Source organism: Pipistrellus hanaki, assembly GCF_964339955.1.
Source record: "Pipistrellus hanaki genome assembly, chromosome: 2".
NCBI classification, from domain to species: Eukaryota; Metazoa; Chordata; class Mammalia; order Chiroptera; family Vespertilionidae; genus Pipistrellus; species Pipistrellus hanaki.
The window spans coordinates 32,630,777-32,656,191 of record NC_140504.1 but is presented as its reverse complement, the minus strand read 5'-3'; the positions used below and the strand labels follow the sequence as shown (position 1 = coordinate 32,656,191).

The following is a 25,415-nucleotide window of genomic DNA, read 5'->3' as shown; positions in this document are numbered from 1 at the left end:
AAAATCTAGGAGGAAGAAATTGAAAGAAGTTGATAGAATTCAAGAAATGCAATTATCATAGGAACTCCTTCCTAAAGTATTTATTAAAAGTACACATGGGTCCTAGCCATTTTGGCTCAGTGGATGGAGCATTGGCCTGCGGACTGAAAGGTCTGGGGTTTGATTCCAGACAAGGGCATGTACCTTGGTTGTGGGCACATCCCCCTTGGAAGGTGTGCAGGAGGCAGCTAATTGATGTTTCTCTCCCATCAATGTTTCTAACTCTCTATCCCTCTCCCTTTCCTTCTGTAAAAAATCAATAATATATATAATAATATATAAAGTACACATGGGATACAAAAGGATTAGAAAAGCAGTTTCAGTTAGAAAGAGAATTTTGAGTTTCACATTAAATGAAGAATCATTTCTCAGTTCTTGTTTTCTGTGTATGTGGCTAACATCTCAAAAAAAAAAAAAAAAACATCTTGAAGTTAAAGAGTTACAGCATTTTTTTTTCTTAAAGTACTCCAAGATGGAGAGTAGATTTCAAATAATTTTGTTTTATCTTCCTTTCCTCAGAAGATGGTGAAGATCATTTGTCTAAAATGTGAAGAAACTCAAAAGTGATAGACTGATAAAGATTTGAAGGGACATCATTGAAAATTATGTAATTTTATATTACTTTCCTTTCCTTTATTATAATAGACAATTCTTTACCTTTATATATTTGTGAGATGTAAATATTTTCCAAAAATATTTTATGATTTACTTGCAATAGTTATTAATACTAATGACTACAAGATTAAAATTAAGCTATAATAGAGATGTACATTTTTCCAATAAAATAAAAAATCAAATTGAAATAATTTATATATTAAAAATATATGTATATATTTGTGCTAATTCGATTTCTGCTAATTTGAGAATAACTGGAAGGTAGGAGGATATAGAATCAAATAACAAATATTCAATTTATTTAGATTTTTATTTTTAAATGAATTTTCAGATATTTCATCCTTTAAAAATTGGTATTGACTATAAAATTCAAATAACATACTTCAAATAAAAGAATCAGAAAAAGCATGCTGGGAACTTGCAGTCAATAATTACCTTTAACACGAAATTCAGGTAGCTAAAAAATAATGAAGATAATTGAACATGTGAACCCAAAGGTCAGCAAATACATGGAAAAAAAAAAGATAAAAAATAATAAAAATTTAATCACTAAAACAAATCAAATAACTGTGATACAGATATACTCATCATGAAACATTTTTAATGAAGTTTAGTCTTTTTTTAAAAATCTTTATTGTAAAAAAGTATTATACAGGTCCTCCTTTTTCCTGACCCCTGCCTGCCTAGGCCCTTAGCATTCAATTGTCTGTGTCCTTGGATTATGCAGATATGAATACACGTTCATTGGGTGATCTGCTCCCACCCAACTGCCCTGGCTTTCTCTCTGAGTTTCAATAGTCTGTTCATGTTTCTATGTTTTTGGGTCTGTGCTGTCTAGTCTTAATTTTGTAAAAATGTGACATGATGCATTATTTACGGAGACGTCATCGAACCTCTGCCGGCCCCCATACAGCCAAGCAAAGGTTGCTTCTTACTTCCAATGAGTTTGAAAATTGCTATTTATCTTCCAAATGGAGTTGAGGAACAGTGATAACAATTGTTATTTTGCTATTGAATAGCTGTGAATAAATGAAGACTTTGAAGATAAAACATACCAGCTTTGCCCTCCTGTGGTTTTACGAACTCATAAAACATCAGCTCAGAGAAAATTACCTCTGATGGTATTTTGGAACCATTTATTTTTCATTCTTGCTATTTATATATTTATCACTTAAGTGTATGAGTGAATGTGTTTTATATATATATATATATATATGGTTATATATAAACTAATAAAACTGAGAAGGAAAGAGAGATTCTGTCCCCACACTGGACTATGGAAGAAAATGTCTAATGTTCTCCTTCTAAATCATGTAACTGAGCAGTAAGCTGCTTATTATAGTATAAAACACTACATTTATTAATAATACAAATTGATAAGAATAAAAGACAGTGAAAACTACCCAAATATCAATACATGTGTTCTAAGAAATAAGGGCTAATTATTTTATTTGTGGTAAAGATAGAAAACCCTTCATTATAGTAACCACCCCCCTTATTGGCAGTTTCTGTGCACTTTCACTTGCCTGTGGTTAACTAGGTCCAAGGATATTAAATGGAAAATTCCAGAAAAATAAACAACTTATGTTTTAAACCGTGTGCATTTCTGTGTAGTATAATAAAATCTCCCACTATCCTGCTCTCCTGCTCAGAGCATGAATCACCCCTTTGGCCAGAGTACCCACACTCTTTACACTACCCTCCTATTAGTCACTTGGTAGCCATGAATTTATCAGATAAACAGTTATGGTATCACAGTATTGGATTTATTTTACTTAATAATGGGCCCAGAGCCATTCACATAGTTTTTTTTTATTACAGTATTGTGTTATAAATACCCTATTGATCAATAGTTATTGTTAGCATTCTTACTGAGCTTACATTATGAATTAAACTTTATCATAACTACATGTATAGGGAAAAATTCATATATGTGGAGTTCAGTACTATTTATGGTTTTAGGTATCCATTGGAGTCTTGAAACATATTGTGATCCATGAGGTAGAAGATGCTTCATAACAAGGGCTCCTGGTGGCTAACTGGGCTCGTATTTTTAAAAATCAGAGCCTAGCAGCCATTGCTACACAGGGACTTCTTATGCGAACTGCACTTCATGGAGAAGCATGCACGGAACTACCTGCCTCTGCAATAAACCGCCCACCTGCACTATTCCGGGCATCTGAGCCAGGCCCTCTAGAGGAGTTCCTGGAATCTTACTTCAACTAATAAAACTGAGGCTTCCCCATCTAATTAGAGCTGTTCAACTGTCAACATTATTATGACCAATCAGGAAAGTGCCCTGTGGAACAATCAAACTGCAAGAATTTGGAGTCCTCATTTGTAGGAAGGCAGACCAATCAAAGACCAGGAATGGGAACTTTAATCTTTATAAGCCAGTTCCTCTCTGGCTCTGAGAGTGCACTGTTCCTTTCCAGGGAAGACCAAAGACTGCCTGTCCCCAGCTCAGCTAAAACATCAAAGCCGTTTCGCCAGAGCACAGTGGAGCAGACCAGAGCTGACTGGCCCAGAACAGAACCCACTAGAATAGAGACAGTGCAGTGCAAAGCAGACCAACACCAAGCAGCGCAGACCACTGAGGAGCAAAGAGGGGTCTGGACCCAGGGTTACCTGGTGCCTGGGCTGCCTCACAGTTGTGCTATTTTTACAGCCACAGTATATCATGATTGAGTTGTTTTTGAACTGAATAAAGTTTCCTTCTTCACTGCACTCCAAATTGGGAATTCCCATTGATGCTGAATTGATGCCAACAGTATGTCCCACGGATAAGGGAGACTGCCGGATGTACAGGCTGCAGAGCACACCCACAGAAGCCTGTCGTGGTATCTATTCTCAAATCACCACACACTTCTTTCCATTTTAGAAGTAATCCCCAAATTTAATTCTTATTGCACTTGCTTTTTCAAAATGTGATTTTCTTTACAGAAATTTTAATTATACCTTCAATCATCCTACTTGATTGTATTGTGTGAGGTTCATCTGGATACCTAAGTTTATATGCTTAAAGCTGTACAGGACCCACTGTGACCTTTGCTCTACTGAGGAGGAAAAATCATTTGAAGAAGGGAAAAGTTTTAAAAAATATATAAATTACACTTAAAAATGAATTATAACAATAAAGAGAAATGGAATGATATGAAGGAGAATATTAAATGGCTAGTATCAAAATAATTTCAATCTCAGCCTACAATCTATGCTCTGTCCCACAATGTTAAGCTTCTTGACCTATCAATACCTCTTCCTAGCTCTATGATCTAGAACAGAATAACATTAACCTCTCTGAAACTTTTTTAAAATATATTTTATTGATAGAAACCCTCCTAGCTGAGACACTTCTGATCCTCATAGCCAATTGGCTTGGAGATCAACGCTTCCCAGTGATACCAACAACATGCAAGGCTAACAACAAGACTGCACACACCGCCCACAAAGAGCTACACCAAGACTGTCCACCTCAGGTAACTGGGAGGCTGACTCACTGAACCATATAGGACACCTTAGCACACAAAGCCACCCTACCAACTCAGGGAAGCTGTGAAAATGCCGAGACAAGGAAATAGATCACAAACAAAATAAATGGAGGAAAGAAGAGACTGGATATAGTGTTCAAAACCACGCTTATAAGGTTTTTCAAGAATTTTCTAGAAAAGGTCGATAAGATCTATGAGGAGATGAAAAGGGATCAACAAGAACTAATAAGGGATCAACAAGAAATAAAGAATACATTGTCTGAAATAAAAAATATTATACAGAGTCCTTAAAACAGAATGGAAGATTGCAAGAATCAAGTCAAAGATTTGGAACATAAAGAGCCAGAAGAGACTCTTCCGCAGAAGCAAAAAAACAAGAGAATCCAGAAAGTTGAAGATAATGTAAGAAACCTCTGGGACAACTTCAAGCGAACCAACATCAGAATTATGGGGGTCCCAGAAGATGAGAGAAAACAAGATATCAAAAACATACTGAAAGAAATAGTGTCAGAAAACTTCCCCCACCTGGTGAAAGAATTAGACTTACAAGTCCAGGAAGCGCAGAGAACTCCAAACAAAAGGAATCCAAAGAAGACCACACCAAGACAAACCATAATTAAAATTCCAAGAGCAAAAGACAAAGAGAGAATATTAAAAACAGCAAGAGAAAAGCAGGTAGTTACCTATAAAGGAGCACCCATACGATTGTCAACTACAATAATTTCTCAACAGAAACCATGCAGGCCAGAAGGGAATGGCAAGAAATATTCAAGGTGATGAATAGCAAGAACCTACAGCCAAAAATAATCTACCCAGTAAAGCTATCACTCAGAATCGAAGGCCAGATAAAGAGCTTCACCAATAAAATAAAGCTAAAGGAGTTCATCACCCCCAAACCAGAATTATATGAATTGCTGAAGGGGGTTCTTTCAGAAGAGAAAGTAAATAAAGATAAAAACTATGAACAACAAATAAGTAACTATCAACAAGTGCATCTAAAAAGCAAGGGAATTAAAAAAAATCTGATGAACAATATTAACTGGTGAATATAATAGAATCAGAGGTATGGAAGGGGAGTGAACTGACGATTCTCAGGAAAAAGGGGAGAAGGGGGTGTGGGAAGAGACTGAACATAAACTGTGCACCTATGGATGAGGACAATGGGGAGTGGGGAAAGGGCAGAGGGTGGGGCGGGAACCTGGTGGAGGGGAGCAATGGAGGGGGGTGGGAATGAAGAATATTTGTAATAATATGAACAATAAAGATTTATTTAAAAAATAATATATATATATATATTTGATTTTTTTACAGAGAGGAAGGGAGAGGGATAGAGAGTTATAAACATCGATCAGCTGCCTCTTGCATCCCCTACTGGGGATGTGCCCACAACCAAGGTACAGACCCTTGTCTGGAATCAAACCTGGGACCCTTGAGTCCGAAGGCTGATGGTCTATCCACTGAGCCAAACTGGTTAGGGGAAAAAAAAAAAAACCTTATTTTTCAATGGTTAAACAAGAAATATTACTCATGGGTCACTTAATGACAAGGATATGCTCTGAGAAATGTGTCTTTAAACAATTTTGCCATTATATGAATGTGATAGAGAACACTGACAGAAACCTACATGGTGTAGCCTATTTCACACCTAGCCTCCTATTGTTCCTGGGCTACGAGCCTATATAGCATGTTACTGTACCAAATACCATAGACAACTGTAACAATGGTATGTAGTTTTATATCTAAATATAGGAAAGGTAGAGTAAAAATACAATGTAAAAGGTTTTTTAAAAATGGCATACCTGTGTAAGGCACTGATCATGAATGGAGTTTGTAGGACTGGAGATTGATTTGAGTGAGTAGAAAAGTGAGTGATGAGAGAATGTGAAGGCTTAGGACATACTGTGTACTCTTATAGGCTTTATAAACACTGTCCCTCAAGCCCTCCCCTTGCTTCCTTTCAGAAGATTTAGAAAAAGAACATGGAAATTGTCAGTGCTGCTCTGAGAACATGATTATGGGCTGAATTGACAGGAAATATTGAGGAGAAACTGGCTGGATAAGGCATAGATCACAAAAACAAAACAAAACAAAAACAAAAAACACAACAACAATGACTTTCAGAAGGGAGTAAAAGATGGTCTGAGGATCAGCCAAAGTAAAAGATCAAGATGGAGAAATAAAGGAACTTAGAGAATTATCATGGCAATATGGTTTTAACTGTTACATTTTGGAGCAGTGGTCCGAGTAAGGAATTTTGTGGTATTCATTTAAAAAATGGGGTATTTAATATAATAAGATGCAGAACTGAGGACTCAATTGTTTGAAACTTGAAAATTTGTTTTTGGCTCCATCGATTCTATCTGGCACAAAGAACTCTTGCTGGCATTGAAATGATAGAAGAAATAAAACTTATGATGTTTTATCATTATAACTTGAAAATATTTCTGAAGTGTAGAAAGGCTGGCTCCATACTACCACATCAAACATTTACTAAAGTGACAGTGGGCACTTAATATTTGTTCAGGTAGCTCTTGTGAATCTGTGTCCTTTTACAGGAGCTTAGGTACTCAACAAAGAATTGCAGCAATGTACACTGATGACCACTGGGTAATATCTGGGAGGCCATAGTGCCCTCAGAGGCTGGCTGACTGGATATCCTCTGTGCACTCAAAACTGAGGTGCTCTGAGTGACAGGCACTCTAGTGCTATACCTCACAGATACTGTCATTATAATCTTATGGGACCACTGTTGTATATGTGGTCCATCACTGAACAAAATGTCATTATGCAGCACAGGACTATACTTACAATAATGCATTTTTATAACAATTAAATTAGCTAAAATGTGTAAATGCTAAGTCAGTGGTTGTCAAATGCATGGAGGAGGGCATGGTAGTGAAGAAGAGTTGAGGGAGGTGTTTTTTAGTTTGTTTTAAGATACCTATGTCTTGGGAGTATTTTTTTTCAAAGCAGAAGGTAGAAGTCAATGCCACAGCCAAGACTAATTGGAATTGTGTAAAATATGAGACTGAGAAGATTTGTGAAAGTTGATGGAGCAAGGATAAAAGTTAGAAGAAAAAAAAATACACTAACAAAAACAGAACAAAAATAGAGGTGAACAGGTTAGTTTTAGAAAGGCTTGAAAAGGTCATCTCTTGATCTTAGACAGGAGATGGTGAAAAAGTTACATGCAGTAAGAAATAATGGACAAACTAAAGTGTTGGAAACAGCTGTGCTAGTTCAGTTAAAATACCGCAGCATTCAATTTCATCACTTAAGTTTGTTGGGGCCCAAGGAAGTTTGCCTCAAAGTACCCCACAATGGCATATTAATGAGTTTAAATAAAAGTTTCTTGACAAATAGCCAATGCAAGAAGGACACTTTGAGCCTTCCCTTGTTTCCTTCCATGTGTGTAACAAATTGCTCCCTTGAAAGTGCCTTCTTGCTCCAGAGGGCTAAGCCAGGTACCTTATCTCTAGAGCCAAGGAATCCAGGGCCAAGAAGCCTGTACAAACAAACCTCTGTATTTCTTCAGTATCACTAGTCCACTTTCTGTTTAGATGCTCCACAAATAAGCACCTATACCTGTGTCTTTGTCCTGTCAATTCTTCAGAAATGCATTGTTTTTTGGTGTGTTTATAAAGTATAAAAAGCTGGCTGGTTCATCATTTCTGGGAGCATTGTTTATGATTGCCATTAAATTGGTGTTTCTGCTCTTCATCTGTGTTTTTTTTTTTCTCTCCCAGGGGTCTTCAAACTACGGCCCGTGGGCCACATGCGGCCCGCAGAGGAGTCTGATCCGGCCCGCCAGGTTTTTTGGGCAGTAAGCGCAGCCGAGGTGTTACAGTAGGAATTAGTAGTTCATATAGTCCGGCCCTCCAGCTCTCTGAGGGACCATGATCTGGCCCCCACTTTAAAAAGTTTGAGGACCCCTGAAGGAACTCAAGAGGAGCAAAAAGTGGAATTTCTTCCTCCTTCAGGCTTGCAATAGTTTGCTAAAACTTCATGTGTGGTCATATCCTACCCCAGACACTGCGTAACTCTTGTAGCCCACATGGCCCCCTATGATGCTGACGCTTTGTTTTTTTTTCATTTGACCACTGTGACATTGTTGTATGAAAACACATGGGGGTTAGATGCATGTGATCCTTTTTGATGGGATGTCCAAAACAATTCCATTCATGATTACACAGCTGACTGAATTCAGGCTAAGAAATGTTGCAGATTACCAGAAGAATGTGAAAATCTTCCAAAAAGGGGTAAAAGAAAAAATGACTTTGTCTTTGGATTTTTGAGTTCCAAGAATAAAGCCTAGCACAGAATCAGCACATAACTGAATTAATTAATAAAATAATGAAGCAAATAGCCAGTGAAACTCCAGAGACACCAGATTACTATTTCCCAAGTTAAGTATCTATAAGGTGAATTTTGACTAATATTCTACATATTATTATTACTGTGAGTAATTTCACCTGAAAACATATTTATGTTACTCAAGGACAAATAAAATATTCTTCCATTCTGTCTTATTAAGCATCATAGATGAGTACATTTACATTCAACTAAAATTTTTGAGATTTTTCTGAATTTTGTTTTGCTTAATACTGCATATACTCCTATGGTATGCAGAATTTAACTTTTAATCTTTTTCCTGGTTTACTCATCATCCACTATTGTAAATATCAACAACAACATCACCACCATGGTTTGGGAAGGGAATTTTTTAAGGCCTTTATGAGTATCTTGTACTATTTTGAAAATATGATAAGGCTATCCTGCAGTGAGTCAATTCAAATCAATTGGTTATTTCATTTTCAGAAAAATAGGTTGAATTGGTTATTTCATATACAATAAAATAGGATCCTTGAATACATCTAGAGTGACACTGTTCAACAGAATTATAACAAGTCATGTATATAATTTAGCTACCCTACACTAAGTACAAAAAAACAGGTGAATTATACTATACTTAATCCTGTAATTGTTGTAAATATAAATTTAATAATCATAAAATTAATCATGTAATAATTTTTACTTTATTAGTAGTAAGTTTTAAAATCTAATGTATATTTTATAATTTCAATAACTCAAATTGAACTGACTACATTTTAGATTATCCTTAGCCACATGTTGCTGGCAGCTACAATAGTAAACAATATCAATCTAGAAGTTTAGGTCACATAATAGTAAACTATTTCTAAATTAGAGAGCTAATTAAATTTTTAAAAACTTGATTTAGACAATTTTTGTTTTCCTATGAAAAACACCAATGTCTGGCTATATTGTTAGGCATCTGGAAAGAGAGTAGAAAGAAGCCAGACAGTTGTTTTTTTTTAAAGTATTTCTAAGCTTTTCTTTTAACATAAATGTAAGTTAACATAAAACAGTTTATTTTTTAACATTCACATGAGTTAAACATTGGGGCTAAAAAATATATGGCTTATATAGTGGTGTTATTTTTTAGTTACAACACTGCTGAAAGCTAGCTTACACTAACTTTGATTGCTTAGCACTTTAGTAGCTAAAAGAAGAAAGAAAGAAAAAACAAATAAATCTCTTATGATCTTGTTGAAAGAACTTAAAGCTGTCCTCCCACAGCTGAGGCCTTGCATGCCATAATTCAAGAAAGAGTAAGGATAAATGACTAAGTTACCAAACCCCGAAATAGTGGTGTATGTTAGAAATGTTGACAGGTTTTTAATTGCAGCAGCACATTTTGTGCTGCTGTATGTACTGTACATCATCAATAAACAGAAATTTAGGATGCAGTTTTCTGCCTTGACCTTCAAGCTCCAACTAGGTTTTCATCATCAAGACTCCATCAACAATATAATTTATAACTCAGAAAAGAGACTATGTGGACACAATAAACCATGTATGTTACAAGAAGGAAAGGGAGATAGATAGTTTGGCCTCATAGCCTCAAATTCAGTCAACCTTACTGATAAAATTCACTTGTGTGTTAACACATCACTTTTCAGTCAGTGTCAAAAAGCTAATGTTAGTCCTCAATCCTTTTATTTATGAACTTATAAAGCAGGTTCCTTTTAGAGAATCACGTATATTGGCCTAATGAGTTAACTAGATTTAGGTCACAAAAGTCTCTAGCACGCTTCCCACCCCTCCTCCCCCCGATTATCATTTTAAGATGAATACCACTGAAGTATATATAAGTAAAACTTGTACTTTTCTGTTCCAGAAAGGGGAAGCTTTGAGATGAGACAGGCATGAGCTTATTTATGTGTAGTAACATTCCTACTTACTCTGAGGTAATGCTTCTAAAACATAGCAAATGAATTAAAATAATTTGAAATAGCATCTGGATAGCAAAAAAATAAAACAAAACAAACAAACAAACAAACAAACAAAAAACACCTGTCACAAAGCCCAAGAGGCTGTTCAGGATGGGAAGTAGAGAAAAACTGAAAAACGGGGGCAGACACCAGCAGATTCTAGCTGCTAGAAGAAATGACACCAATGAGAAGTAACCAGTAAAAATGGGAATAAAGCAGAGAAAGAACTCAGTTTCCTAGTTTTCAGAAGCATATTATGTATAGTTATTAATCGTAGACCCAAATGACTCCTTAGTTTTTGAGGGCTTTGTTATATGACAACAGAATGTACAAATTTGATGACTTTCAATTAATAAGAGAATGTTAAATATTAAGTATATTTGAGAAATATAAGTGACACCTTTTAGAAAACTTTTCTTTAGGAATGCTCTTCCATTCTCCCATTCCCATCTCTTCCATCTACTAATTTAGAAAACCCTACTGAAGTACCACTTCTCTCATGAAGCCTGCTTGGATCCTGCCCAGCTGAAGATATCAAACTAAAAAACAAACAAACAAACAAACAAACAAACAAAAAAAACCCCTTTCACTTCTTTGAATAACTATAACTCTGCTTCTTTCTTAGACTATGTTATATTTAACCTTATTCCACTGTCATGTTTGAAGATATTACTATTCCTAGGGCTGGGAAGTGGAAAGGTTAGAATAATTAAAATTTAGAAGTTTGAATAAGGTGTCCTCTGAAAGTAAAGCTCAGATCGGAATAGGAGTCACTGCCCTCCTATGATTAATGCCTTGGAGTCAGAGTTGGAAACGTGTGAAAGTGGGACCCAGACTCAGAGGGGTGAGCTCTAGCCAGCTGGTGCTGATGTTCCAATGAATACATGAACTTCTAATTTTCTCTATGAAAACTATTACTTTGAATAAACTAAATTGCTTCCTACTTTACTCATTAAAACATGTCTCATAAAGATAGAGTGAAAGGAAATACTTGAATCCCATCATATACAATTAGCGGGTTTATTCTATTTTTATTAGAATTATATCAACTACATTAAATTGTATATTACATTTAGTTCTAATGATGGGCTATGGGGTGAGTAATTACCATTTCATTCATTGTTCTTCTAAATCTCCAAGTTGACACAGATAATAATTTAATAAAAATAAAAAATAAAAAAATAAAAAACAAACATTGGAAGTACAAAATAATAATAATAAAGCCTAATATTTTGTGCAAATAAAATAAAATAAAATAAAAATTAGGTCCAAAAAAAAATAAATCTCCAAGTTGATGTCATCTCTGTAAGGTTAATAGCTTCCTTTTCCTTTTTCTCAACAGTTGAAAATGGTATTATTTTAGGACCTTAGAGAGCAGACTAGATAAGAGCACAACCAAAATCAGTGATTGGCAAACCCTTGAGGTGACCAGGTAAAAGAGGGATATTTGTGTCCCTTTTTCTCCTCAATGAGAATAACTCATGTAAGCTTTCATTTGAACAAAATGCTTCACTGGAGAGAGTGCAGGGATAAATATGTGCTTTACAGAATCAGGTCTATCAGTTTTCAGTCCTTTTCATGTATATCTTCTGAATAAATTCTACCTGCTATGTATTTTGAGTATGTGTGCATGTTTAATATAAATATATACTTTCTTATTATAAGAAGAAATTGGTCCCACTAGTAATCTGGTTATTGGCAAATATAAATTGATATCTGAGCATATGAACTACTAAACATATGATCTATATAGCAATCAAGTACTTTACTTTTATTATGTAACAATTAAATTGTCAGTTGCTTCAGTGGATAAAAAAAAAAAATGAGCATAATCCTGTATTTTAATTCTCTTTAGCAAGAGATTTATACACCTGGAAATTCTGTTGTACTGATGATAGATAAAATAGGCAATTAGATAAAGGAGAGAGAAACAAGTGCTAAAATGTTTAACAGGGTATAATGGATAACCTAGATTTTTATTATTTTTCTTCTCATTAAAATAATTATTTTTCAAAGAAATCAGAATTTCACATTAGCTACATATATTTCCTCAACTAATGTATTCACTATCTTAGGGATCTGTTAGTTTATTTTAATTAAAAGGATGAATATCATGGAAGTTAATTGACTTGTAGGATTACCTGAATGGTGTCCCTTTTAGGTCGTAAGCTCACATCTCTAAATTCCCAGCCTTGTAATGCCTCCTCTAAATGACTCTGTTATTTATGGGAAAATATTTCTAACTCTGATATATGGATTTTTATCAGGTAAATGTCCCTTCCATTTTAATTGCATCTAATATTTATAGGGTAGGCAATATTTTGGGAGAATTTTATTGAGTCAGCATTATAGGACATACATATTTTTTCTAGAAGTATAGATACATTTGATGTCTCACAGATGTATCTTTGTAAAAATTAAGGTTAGGAGATATAATCATTCAACTGTAGGACAAATAAAATTAGACTAAACTTTGTGAAAATTTACCTATTTCATATTTGCCTGTATTTGTATCAAAATCCAACTAAATTTATTATTGACTTCTAAGCAAACTAGCATAAACTGGATCAAATGTATGTAGCACTGTCTAATAGAAAGAGAAGTGGTTTTAGAGGAAACAAGACCGTTTCAAACCCCATTTGAGCCACATGTAAACCTTTTCTAAGCCTCAGTTTTCTTATCTACATAAAATGAATAATAAAAGAAATCTTGCATTAGTGTTAGAAGAGTCACAGATAGTATATGAAAGTATAAAACATAGTGCCTGAAACAAAGTAAATATTTAGCTGTGCCAGTATTGTTATTGCTCACCTTATTATTCACCTCAGACTGGCAATGTGTCTATTTTTTTATATTTCTTTTTTTTAAATATATTTTATTGATTTTTCACAGAGAGAAAGGGAGAGAGATAGAGAGTTAGAAACGTCGATGAGAGAGAAACATCGACCAGCTGCCTCTTGCACAACCCCTACTGGGAATGTGCCTGCAACCCAGGTACATGCCCTTGACCTGAATCGAACCTGGGACCTTTCAGTCCACAGACCAACGCTCTACCACTGAGCTAAACCGGTTTAGGCTGGCAATGTGTCTTGACTTGAAATATAACAACAGTATTTTTTTTTCTCACTTTATATGGAAAGAAACATCAAACACAAAAGAAAAGATATATAAATATATCTTTTGTGTTTGATGTTTCACACACACACACACACACACACACACACACACACACACACACACACACATATATATATATATATATATATATATATATATATATATATATATACACACAGTGTCCCCCGGGAGTTCAACAGGGAGAACAGGAGTTCTCTTGTTCTCTATGCGCTGACCACCAGGGAGTGGTGTGGAACAAAGGAAGGCCCCAGCCAACAGCAGGCAGCTGGCGGCTGGGGAAGGAAGGCTCTGGCCAGCAGCCAGAAGGCATTGATCTGCCCTGATAGCCAGCCAGGCCTAGGGACTCTACCCGTGCACGAATTTCATGCACCAGGCCTCTAATATTTTTAACAGTATGCACACATGGATTGCTATTGTGATGCTAGCAGACTGGATCTCAGACTAATTACCTAGAGAAAGAGTTGTTTTCAACTAAAATTTCTTAAACAAGTTTTTTAATGTCTAATCAAATTGCAGTGATCATTATCTGTCACAATGAGATACACTCTTTGTTTTAATATTAGGAAAATGAACTAAACAAAAGAGCTTGGATTTCATTATATTATTATTTTTAAATTTGGTAGTTTATTTTTTTTCTCCTTTTAGAAATAGAAGCTTTAAAAATATGAAAGGGATTTGTAATTATAAAGCTAATATATATGTTTATTCATAAAATATAAAAGGAAGTGTATATAATGATCAGCATTATAAAGATTTTGTATGGGAGCCAGGTTCTCAACCCTCTTTTGGACATTTTATATTGTGTAGATTATTAAACTCAGTATTCATACACAGATTCTTTTGTGCAAATGGCCTCTATTAAAAATATTTTAAAAGCATTATGGTAATTCTTAATCACAAGTTGCTTTTTCATACTAAAGAAATCAGAGGCAATGCTGATAGAATTAATGACAAGAGAGACAATGGTGGGATTTTAGCTCCATTCAGACCACCCACACCTCACAAAAAGGAAAAAGGACAACCGAACAAAGTAGTTATCACAGTCAAACAAGAACATGAGATTCTGTTAGTACTTATATAACTAAGTCTAATTAAAACACCATGAAAACTATATAATGAGATTGCTGTTCATCTGAAATGATTTGTTGGGGGGTGGGTTTTAAGTTCCTTACAGTTCTTAATATCAAATTTGTGTAATGGAATCAAATGTATGATCAGTGGGAAACCTGACCATGAGTACTGAGACATGTGTTTTTTAATATTTCTGTCTAATGTCATTGCTCTCCTAGGTGTAAACCATTTCGAACATCTTTCAAAAGCAAAGTTTTGGGAGCTTAGGTGTTTGAAAAGTTCTTTGAATGGATTGTTTGCTTTGTTTAATATTGGCTCAAGGCAGAAGCATTCTGACATTTACATTGCTATTTCCCTGCTTTCAAGAATGCTAAAAAAAAAATAAATAAATAAATTAAAAAAATTGTTTTGGCTTTGGCTTGGACTGGCATGAAATTGTCCTCTGAAATTCCTCAAGGCCATTCCAGCTATGTTGGAAAGGACTTCCTTCATTATAAGCCCTCTCCTGAGACACAGCTTTGATAAGGACACAAAGTCAGAGATGCACACATTGGTCCAGCCACACACACACATCCCCACCCAGCAATCTAAATGTAAAACACAAACCTATAAAACCCTTGAAGACAACATAGAAGAAAAATTTAAGTGCTCCTGCAGTAATGGTTAATTTTCAGATATAAAATCAAAAGCATAATTCATGAAAGAAAACTTAAGTTAGATTTCATTACAATTTAAAACTTCTGCTCTGCGAAAGACCCTGTTAAAACAGTGAACTGATAAGACAGCCTGGGAGAAAATATTGGCATTGCATGAGTATGATAAAGGACACCTCACGAGAGAAGATAAACGTATAAACAGATGGAAAGGCCAAAACCGGTTTGGCTCAGTGGATAGAGCCTTGGCCTGTGGACTGAAAGGTCCTGGGTTCGATTCCAGTCAAGGGCATGTACCTTAGTTGTGGGTACATCCCCAGTAAGGGGGGTGGGGTGTGCAGGAGGCAGCTGATGAATGTTTCTTTCTTAACGATGTTTCTAACACTCTATCCCTCTCTCTTCCTCTCTGTAAAAAACCAATAAAAATGTATTTTTAAAAAAACAGATGAAAAATAAGCATACAAAAAAGAGTGCTCAATATTATGTCATTAGAGAATTGAAAGTTAAAACAATAAGATACCAATACACATCTATTAGAATGTTAACAACCAGAATAATTGATACCATAAAATTCTGTGTGAATGTGGAACAACTGAAAGTAATGGTATAGCCACTTTGGAAGATAGTTGGGCAATTTCTTACAAAGCTAAATATGAGCTTACTATATGACCCAGTCATCACGCTCCTTGGTATTTCCCCAGATGATTTGAAAATATATATCCACACAAATATATGTCAAAAACTGAATGCTTCAATGGGTGAATGGATAAAGAAACTGTGATATAGCTATATAATGGATTATTACTCAATGATTAAAAAAATGAATGTGGAGGAAACTTAAATTCATATTGCTAAGTTGAGAAGCCAACTTGAAAATGGTTACATATTGTACAAATCTAAATATATGACAACCTGGGAAAGGCAGAACTGTGGAGACAGTAAGAGCAGTGGTTGCCAGTGGCTCAGGGAGTGGGGGGGGCGGGCATTAAATAGGTGTAGCAGGCATTGAAACTATTTTGTGTGATACTATAATGGTGGGTACACATCATTATACATTTGTCAAAGCCCATAGAATGCACACCACCAAGCATAAACCCTAATATTTACTACGAATGTCTATAATAATCAAGGCATAGTATGCGTATTGACCAAAGGGCTGAACAGCTAAACGACCATCCAGATGACCTTTTGGACGACCTTCTGGACAAAGCTGGGGCTCTGAGGGCCGAGGCAGCTGGGGCTGCGAAGGCCTACTCTTGCATTTTGTGCATCGGGCCTCTAGTTAGTTAACGATAATATATCAGTGTTGGTTCATCAATTGTAACAAATGTACCACATATTGCAAAATGTTAATAATGGAGGGGGAAGACTATGCACTTCAAGAGGAAAACTCTGTGTGTGTGTGTGTGTGTGTGGTGTGTGTGTGTGGTGTGTGTGTGTGTGGTGTGTGTGTGTGTGTGTGTGTGTGTGTGTGTGTGTGGTGTGTGTGTGTGTGTGTGTGTGTGTGTGTGTGTGTGGTTTGCGAAAGGATTATAGGTTTTATGGAAACTCAGTGCTTTCTGTTTAATTTTCCTCTAAACCTAAAACTGTTCTAAGAATTGTCTATATTTTTAAGGAAAATATAGTGGAGACTGAATAGGTTCGCTGGGTCAGACTGCTTAATCTGCTTTTGCAGAATAATAACTACGGGGATTTAAAAAGAATTCAATAACAAAACACAGGTGCCACAAGATCTCATTTCCAGGCACCCCTAGTCCCTAGGAGTGCAGTAACTATTGGAATTATAGTAAAGAGAGGAGGGAGAGAGACGACTCAAAATGACTAAGAAGATACACAACCCCCTTCCTACTCAGGGACAATGAGTCAGATTTCACATTGCTGGAAGGTTTTTGCAATATATTTGTAGTTTCCAACACACTGTCATTTACATGATCCTTGATCATATAGAGCATTCCATGTGCTCCCCACTGCCTATCAGGCTCAGTACCTCTGGGACACTTTGCAGCTTTTTATTATGCCCTTATAATCTATCATCCTGATCTTTCCTGCTCCCCTTACAAAGGATTAGAAAATTTCCCTCAGTTAATACAGTGAGTGTCCACCTGATCAGATTCTTAGAGCTCAAAGGACTTTAAAATTATCTTTAACAGCCGAAACCGGTTTGGCTCAATGGGTAGAGCGTCGGCTTGGGGACTGAAAGGTCCTGGGTTCAATTCCGGTCAGGGGCATATACATTGGTTGCGGGCACATCCCCAGTAGGGGGTGTGCAAGAGGCAGCTGGTCGATGTTTCTCTGTCATCGACGTTTCTAGCTCTCTATCCCTCTCTCCTCCTCTCTGTAAAAAATCAATAAAATATATATAAAAAAATTATCTGTAACAATAGGTTACCATATAACTACATAGAGACCCAGATACCAAGTTCCTTAACTAACTGGCTGGAGAAATGGAGAGAGAGGAAGCTTTTTCCACTACCAAGCCTGTTTCACCTGACTAGCCCCAGGGGAATCCCAACAACCTGAAATGAGACTTCCACAGCCACTCAGTCACTAATTCATCTATTCCTCTTAGCTTCATCTCCCACATCTGCCCTTTGGTCTTCATTCACGCCAATATTCCAAATCATGCTCTCAACTCCACATATCTTTTTTACACCATAGTCTTCCTGAAGGGTTCTGTTCTCTCTCTACTGCAATGCCACTTATCAGGAGCTTCAGTTAGCTCTTTCTCACAACACAGATATTTTCATGGCTCTTTTGTATGACAAATCAAACCCAAATCTCTCAACAGAGTATTTAAGGGACTGCACAATTTGATTCTTCTGACTTCCATAATCATGAGCTTAACCATTTTGACTATTTTCATTTCCTGTTTTTCCCTCCCTAACATATTACAGGCAACCTCTCCTTTGTATCTTTTTCACACTGCCCTCTCCTGGAAATGTTCCCTGGCTTAGTAATTTTGGGCTGCTATGAGAAAATACCCCTGGCCGGGTGGCTCCGCTCCGTTGCTTGGGGCATCATCTTGTACACGAAAAGGTTACGGGTCTGATCCCTGGTCAGGTGCATATAAGAAGCAACCGATCAAATATTTTTCTCTTACATCCATGTTTCTCTCTGTCTCTTCCCTCCTTTCTCTAAAAATCAATGAAAACATATCCTCAGGTAAGAATTTAAAAATAAAATAAAACATTACAGATTGGGTGACTGATAAACAGTACAAATTTGTTTCTACAGTTTTGGAGGCTGCGAAGTCCAAGAGCAAGTCATCAGTAGATTCAGGTTTGGTGATGACTATTTCCTGGCCGATAGATGGCTGTGTTCTCACATGACAGGAGGGAGAGGGAGTTCTCTAGGATCTCCTTATTAAGGTGACTAGGCTACTAATTCCAATCAGGAGGGATTATACCTCTACACTCATGACCTAATCATCTCTTAATTGACACATTTCCAAATATCATCATATGAAGGATTAGTTCTCAACATGTAAATTTTTGGAGGACTCAAACATGCAGTCTACAGCACTCCCCAATTTGTTGAGCACCTCACCATTCTCCCAAGACTAGATAAATGTCTCCTCTTTCTTATAAAATCTTTTTTGACTTCTATAAGATAATACTATCCTTTGAAAAAGTATTCTGTAAATTTATTTAAATTATTATTAATATTACTTACCTCTAATTAAATACAATTTCTTGAAGACAGAAATCTTATATTGCCTGTTTCCATTAGTATGCTTGCACGGAGCAATTTTCAATGGAAGTTTATGTATAGGAATAACCGTCATTTTTAGATCAACATTATAGGATTCAAAACTCTTAGAATTGTCTGATGCCAAATTATGAAGAAAATTATATTTTCTATTCCAACATGAATATATTTCAGTATTTAGTGACACTTTTGTTAAGGTAGTATCTTTTGGGACAAAATCAAAATTCCAAATGCAATATTTAGCTCTACACAGTGAACTTCTGTCAACAACTTTCTTAAGCAAATCACTTTTGATTTCTTCCTTGTATATTTGATGAGAATTACCATAACATCATTGGATTGAAGAGTGATATTCTTACATGAATAACATCTCTAAAAGTTGTTTTAAAAAAAAAATTAAGCTCATTTACCAAATGTTATTTGGTTCAATGTAATTAAAAATTTTATCTTTTCTCTGCACAGTTCATACTATAAATAGTCAATTTTTTTTTATTTTCCTAAACTGCACTTCATCCTGTCACATCCACCACTTTGAACATTTTATCTCCCATAACAAAGGAGCTGCCCTGGCCAGTTTGGCTCAGTGGATAGAGCATTGGCCTGCAAACTGAAGGATTCCGGGCTTGATTCGGTTCAAGGGCACATGCTTGGGTTGCGGGCTCAATCCCCTTTGGGAGACTTGCAGGAGGAAGCCATTCCATGATTGTCTCTCATTATGGATGTTTCTATTTCTCTCTCCCTCTTCCTTCCTCTTTGAAATCAATAAAAAATTATATAAAAAAGAAGCTTATTTAGATTGAGAGTATAAAGTCCTATAAATTTGATTATTATTATTATTATTTATATTTATTTATTTTTTTTGTATCCAGAATACTTAGAAATGTGAATTTTTTATCAAGAAAAAAAAGTAGTATAATTTATGATATATTTCATAAATGAGGTAAAATTCATGGCAATCTTGGGATAAACCTCAGTCAAATAAATCAAAATAAAGGTATTTAAACTATTTGCAATGTTGGCATATATATGAATTAACAGAGCCAAGGAGAAGAATAGTATCCATCAATAACTATAGTAATAATAATACCAAAATATCCTACATAATAATTCTATATAATAAAAGCCTAATATGCTAAGTGTCTGATTGTCCAGTCAGTTATTCAATCAATCAAAGTGTAAATATGCTAATTACATGCTAAGGTTGCTTAACCACTTGCCATGAGGTGCACTGACCACCAGGGGCAGGTGCTCCAACCAGTTGATTAGCTTGCTGCTGGGGTCTGGCTAATTGGGACTAAGCCAGACAGGCCAGAAATGCCCTGGAGTCTTCCTGTGGTCCCTCCTCTGCTGGACAACCTCCTGTGTCCCTCCATGGCCCCAATCATGCACCCATTGGGTCCCTTGGCCTGGTCTGTGCCCTCTAGCAATTTGGGACCTCTCAGGTGATGTAGGACAGCAGGTTTCAGCCCAATCTCATAGGCCAGGCTGAGGGACCCCAGTGGTGCATGGAATCACACACTGGGCCTCTAGTTGAACTATAAGCTTTCAATCCTTCAGTTTGCTATATAAGTTAAACATTTATCATAATCAACATTTTCAAGCTTACACACTGGAATACAAGGTATCCCATTATGATATTACTAACAGGCGGGGAAATCACATGCTTAATCATTGTTAATTCAAAGGAAGACAAATATTTACTTTTCTATTTAAAGTGAATAATCAAGTAAATTGAGTACAAAAATATTTTTGGAGGGGTATTATAACATTTACCAGACACATAAGTCATAATATGAGGGGTATTCTGTATCTACTCTTAGTGCCATACAAGGCAAATGGGGAAAGAGTATATTATGTAATATCATATAACATTAGGTATTAATGTATAGTTTTTATTAATTTCTGAATTTTCATAATTAAAGAAGGAAATGGAATTATCCTACATAATATATTCTAAAAATATAATTTACCTATTTTGATATATATTTTTTTAATTCTGGATTTAATAATCTGGTTAAATTTTTCTCTTTAGTATTTACTATATTTACCATACTACATTTTACTCAACTTGTTCATCCCGTTTTCCCATTCCTGCCTCTGGAATACAATCTCATGAGGGCACATGTCTTTAAAACACCTGTGACTTCAGTGGCTCTGATGCTTACAAGAGTACATGGAGTAGAAAAAAATGCCTTAAACATATCTACTTTATTAAATGAACATTTCCTAAAGAGTTATGACACAGAGTATTAGAAGAAATTATATAAAATAAGGATTCTAAATGTGAAGTTGGGTTTAAAATCATAAAAAAATCACCAAATAGCAAAAGTAGACAAGGTTTCTAATTAGGAAAAGATCTCATTACATTGTCTCATTTTATAGATATAAAACTTAAGGCATGAAGAGATTAAGTGATTTGTCAGATCACATAATTTTTGTACTAAAACCTCATGGAGTCCAAATATTCAAGTGTTTAGGCCATTCAGCTTATGTTTTAATACCTGAAGTGATAGAATGAGTTCACCACTTTATAAAAGCATCATATGTAGTTTCTTAAGAACACTACTTATTAGTACTTCTTTCTCATATATAATTAAGGATTGTACTTCTGTGCTTGAATCCTTTAGTCCTGGTTATATCCTTTGGATATACACAGTATATCTAGTCCAGGGTATTATTTATAGAAAGATAGTTAGATGAATATAATGTTAATGCTAAATTTGAGGACTTTTATGTATGAGAATTTTGGGCCAAATAGTCTTCTTGCCTAAATCTTCCTCTAACACATGTTTGTACCCTGCCTTTGTTTCCTGGCACATACATATATATAAATACCTACTCACATATAGATACACATAGAGAATATATACATATGTGTATGTGTGTGTGTGTGTTATATGCAGTATACACACACACACACACACACACACACACACACACATATATATATATATATATATATATATATATATATATATATATATACAATAGAGGCCTAGTGCACAAAATTTGTGCACTCAAGGGGGTCCCTCAGCCTGGCCTGTGCCTTCTCACAGTCTGGGAGTCCCCTTGGGGGATATCTGATTGCCACAGAGGCAGGAGAGGTTCCCACCAACACTGCTGTGTTCAACAGCCATGGGTCCAACTGGACAGCTGTGAACCCAGTTTCTGGCTGAGTGGCACGCCCCCTGTGGAAGTGCACTGACCACCATGGGGCAGCTCCTGCATTAAGTATATGCCTCTGGGTGGTCAGTGTGCATTATAGTGGCTGGTTGTTCTGCCATTGGGCCGAAACTGGTTCTCTGACATCCCCTGAGGAGTCCCAGATTGTGAGAGTTTGCAGGCCAGGCCAAGGCACCCCACCAGTGCAAGATCAGTGCTGGGATGGATGTGGGAGGTTGGCCAGCCTGGGAGAGACCACAGGAATGCTCAAGGGTATGTCAGGTTCATCTCATTCAGTCCAAATTGGCCGGACCCCAGCAGCAAGTTAAGCTACCAGTCAGAGCATCTGCTTTGTGGTGTTCAGTGCACATCATAGACTGGTCATCAGGTCAACTGTCTGCCTCCTGGTGGTCAGTGTGATAGTGAGCAATTGAGTGACCTTAGGATATCATTAGCATATTAAGCTTTGATTGTTTCAATAGACAACTGGACACTTAACAAATTAAGATTTTATTATATAGGATATCCTATCTAATAAATAGGGAACATGATAATTGACTCTCATGCCATCACAAACATGGTGGTGCTTAGCCAATAAGGAGTGTATATGCTAATTGACTGCCATTCCCTCAAAGAGGGCATCACCCATAGCCACAAGATGGTGGCACTAAGTACCCTCAGCCCCACTGGGATGACAGGCACGTAGAGTGGTTGACCCTGGGCAGCTAGGGGACTGAGTGGCCTGGGGCAGGCCCAGCCTTGTCCTTGCTGTGTGCCTGCCTCTGGAGTCCCTCAGTCCTCTCAGCCTCCCAGCATCCCAGGGTAAGCCTGAGGTAAAGGCAAGCCCTGGATGGCAGTTGCCCAGCCTCCCAGGGCTGGCCCGAGGTGCAGGCAAGTCTCAGATGGTGGCTGCCCAGCTACCCAGAGCCACCTGAGACTCAGGTAACCAGGGCTGGCTGAGGCTTGCACTGCCTGCAGTGGAAGCAGCAAAGGCGTGATAGATTACTGACTCCTCCGGATTGCCAGGTCACCTCCCAACCCTGAGGGCTCCCAGGTGGTGAGAGGGGGCAGGCCGGGCTGAGGTACCCTCCCCCCCACATCTAGTACATGAATTTTTATGTACCAGGCCTCTAGCCTCTAGCATATATATATATATATATTTGCTATATTTCATATATATATATGAAAATTATCACACAGAAATACACATGCACACACACACACACACACACACACAGTCTTATAGAAAAATCACACTTAATATTTTAAAATATGTAATATTCTTTTAAACTACATTTCCCCTCTTAGTTTAATTTCTACTGTATCGGGAACTCAAAAACCAAAACAGTTTGTACTCACATCATCCTCTAAAAGCCTAAATTGAGTCGCTTTCCTTATAAAAGTTGTTTTACTAAGATATTTGTTAAAATTGTTTAAATGTTTTCACAAATCACTCTATTGTGACCCCCCCCAACCAAATATCTCTATTTCCCTAGTTATTTCTAAAGCCCACTCTCCCCTGAATATTAAACTTATCTTACTCCCTTTTAAAAATAGAGTTTCTATTCTATGCAGCTATAAATAAGAAGGAAGTCTTACCCTTTGTGACAGCAAGGATGGACCTGGAGAGTATTATGCTAAGTGAAATAAGTCAGTCAGAGAAAGACAAATATCACATGGTCTCACTTATATGTGGGATCTAATGAACAATATAAATTGACAAACAAAATAGAACCAGAGGCATGGATACAAAGAACAAACAGACAAATGTCATATGGGAAGGTGTTCGGGGACTGGATAAAGGAAGATGAAGAGATTAGCTAAAGAACATATATGCATAGTCCATGGATACAGATAATAGTATGGGTAGGGACAAGGGAGAGGGGGCAGAGGCTGGATAGAAGTGGGCAACTAGGGTTGGGGGTGTGGCGGATGGGGACATCCGCAATAATGTCAATAATAAAAAAAAATTAAATGTAAAAACATAGTTTCTAGAATTAAACACAGTACTCTAGATTTGATCATATGAGGGCAGAATAATATATGTTCATCTTCTGATTCTTTCATTAAAGTTTATTTCTCCTAATACAACCTATAATTCTACCTGTATTTTTTCTATATCTATATCATGTTTAACTCATACTAATGTCAAAAATTGTCTTAATCATTTTCTATAGAGTACTGCTAAACCAAGTCTCCTTTCTTCTGTATTTATGCAGCTGAACTGTTCTTTGGGAGAGAAGAATGGTCCACAAATTGGAGATAAAATCAATTTTATATTTAAAAAATGTTTTGTTCACAGAATATACATATTTTGAAAAAATTAAACATAGACATTTTATTGAGGAATATAAAATGTAAATTTTGAAGCAAATATCCTACCTGTAAAAACCTGGTGGCACTTGCTGAGCCAGGAAGTTCTTCTCCATGTCTTGGAGAATGTCATTCAGCATTCGGACACGCACTGGGACTCTCTCCCTGGGGTCATTAGCAGGCCGCATCTCATCTGACTGAAAGAGTTCAGCACTCTCCCGCAGGCGTGAGGCTAGGGCTAGCAGTTGGTGAGTGTTGGCGTGATCACCTGGTAAAGAAAAATAAGCCAATCTCAGAAGAGACATTCTCATGGGAGCAAATGATAATTGTGATGTATTGTTTAAATGCATTGTACTCTACTAATCTTATTAAATTTACCACCACTACTACTACTAATCATAATTGCCACTAATAATAATAATAATAATAATACCACTAATAAATAGATATTGATAGGTAAGAGACTATGTTCCAGGTATTGGGTTGAGCATATTAGGTAATTATCTCATTAAATATTTACAAAACCTTGTATTATCATGTATATCTCATAGAGTGTGATAATTAAAGTAAGCAAATTGCCATAGGTCATCAAGCAAATAAATGACAGGATACAAGCAGAAGATGGATCTTTCTGACACAATATTCAGATTAGTCCACATATTTCCAAGTTTAATAAACACTATGTAGAAGTGATATCCTAGGAAAAAGCAAACTAGGTTTTAAATTAAGGTTAAAATATGTCTGTTGTAGAATTACCAACCACTGATACAATGATCTTTTTGTCTCTCACCTTTATTGGATGGGAATCATTTTACATGTTAGTTTCTCTAGTTTAGCATAGTGCTGACACTCAACAGTTATTTACTGCATAAACAAAATCAATTTAATATATATTTTTAAAAAATACAATAAGGAAAAAAAAACATGTAGAGATA

General features: G+C 36.2%; 1 protein-coding gene across 4 annotated transcripts in view; it reads right to left on the bottom strand.

The window, feature by feature from the left end:
- The window catches only part of NAALADL2 (N-acetylated alpha-linked acidic dipeptidase like 2), a 1,087,185-nt gene that overhangs the window by 17,566 nt on the left and 1,044,204 nt on the right, over window positions 1-25,415 (bottom strand). For all 4 annotated transcript variants that reach the window (XM_084874166.1, XM_084874168.1, XM_084874169.1 and 1 more), the window contains one exon: window positions 24,550-24,748. In XM_084874166.1, coding sequence (XP_084730292.1) covers window positions 24,550-24,748 — 199 coding nt within the window. The remainder of the gene's footprint in view (window positions 1-24,549; window positions 24,749-25,415) is intronic.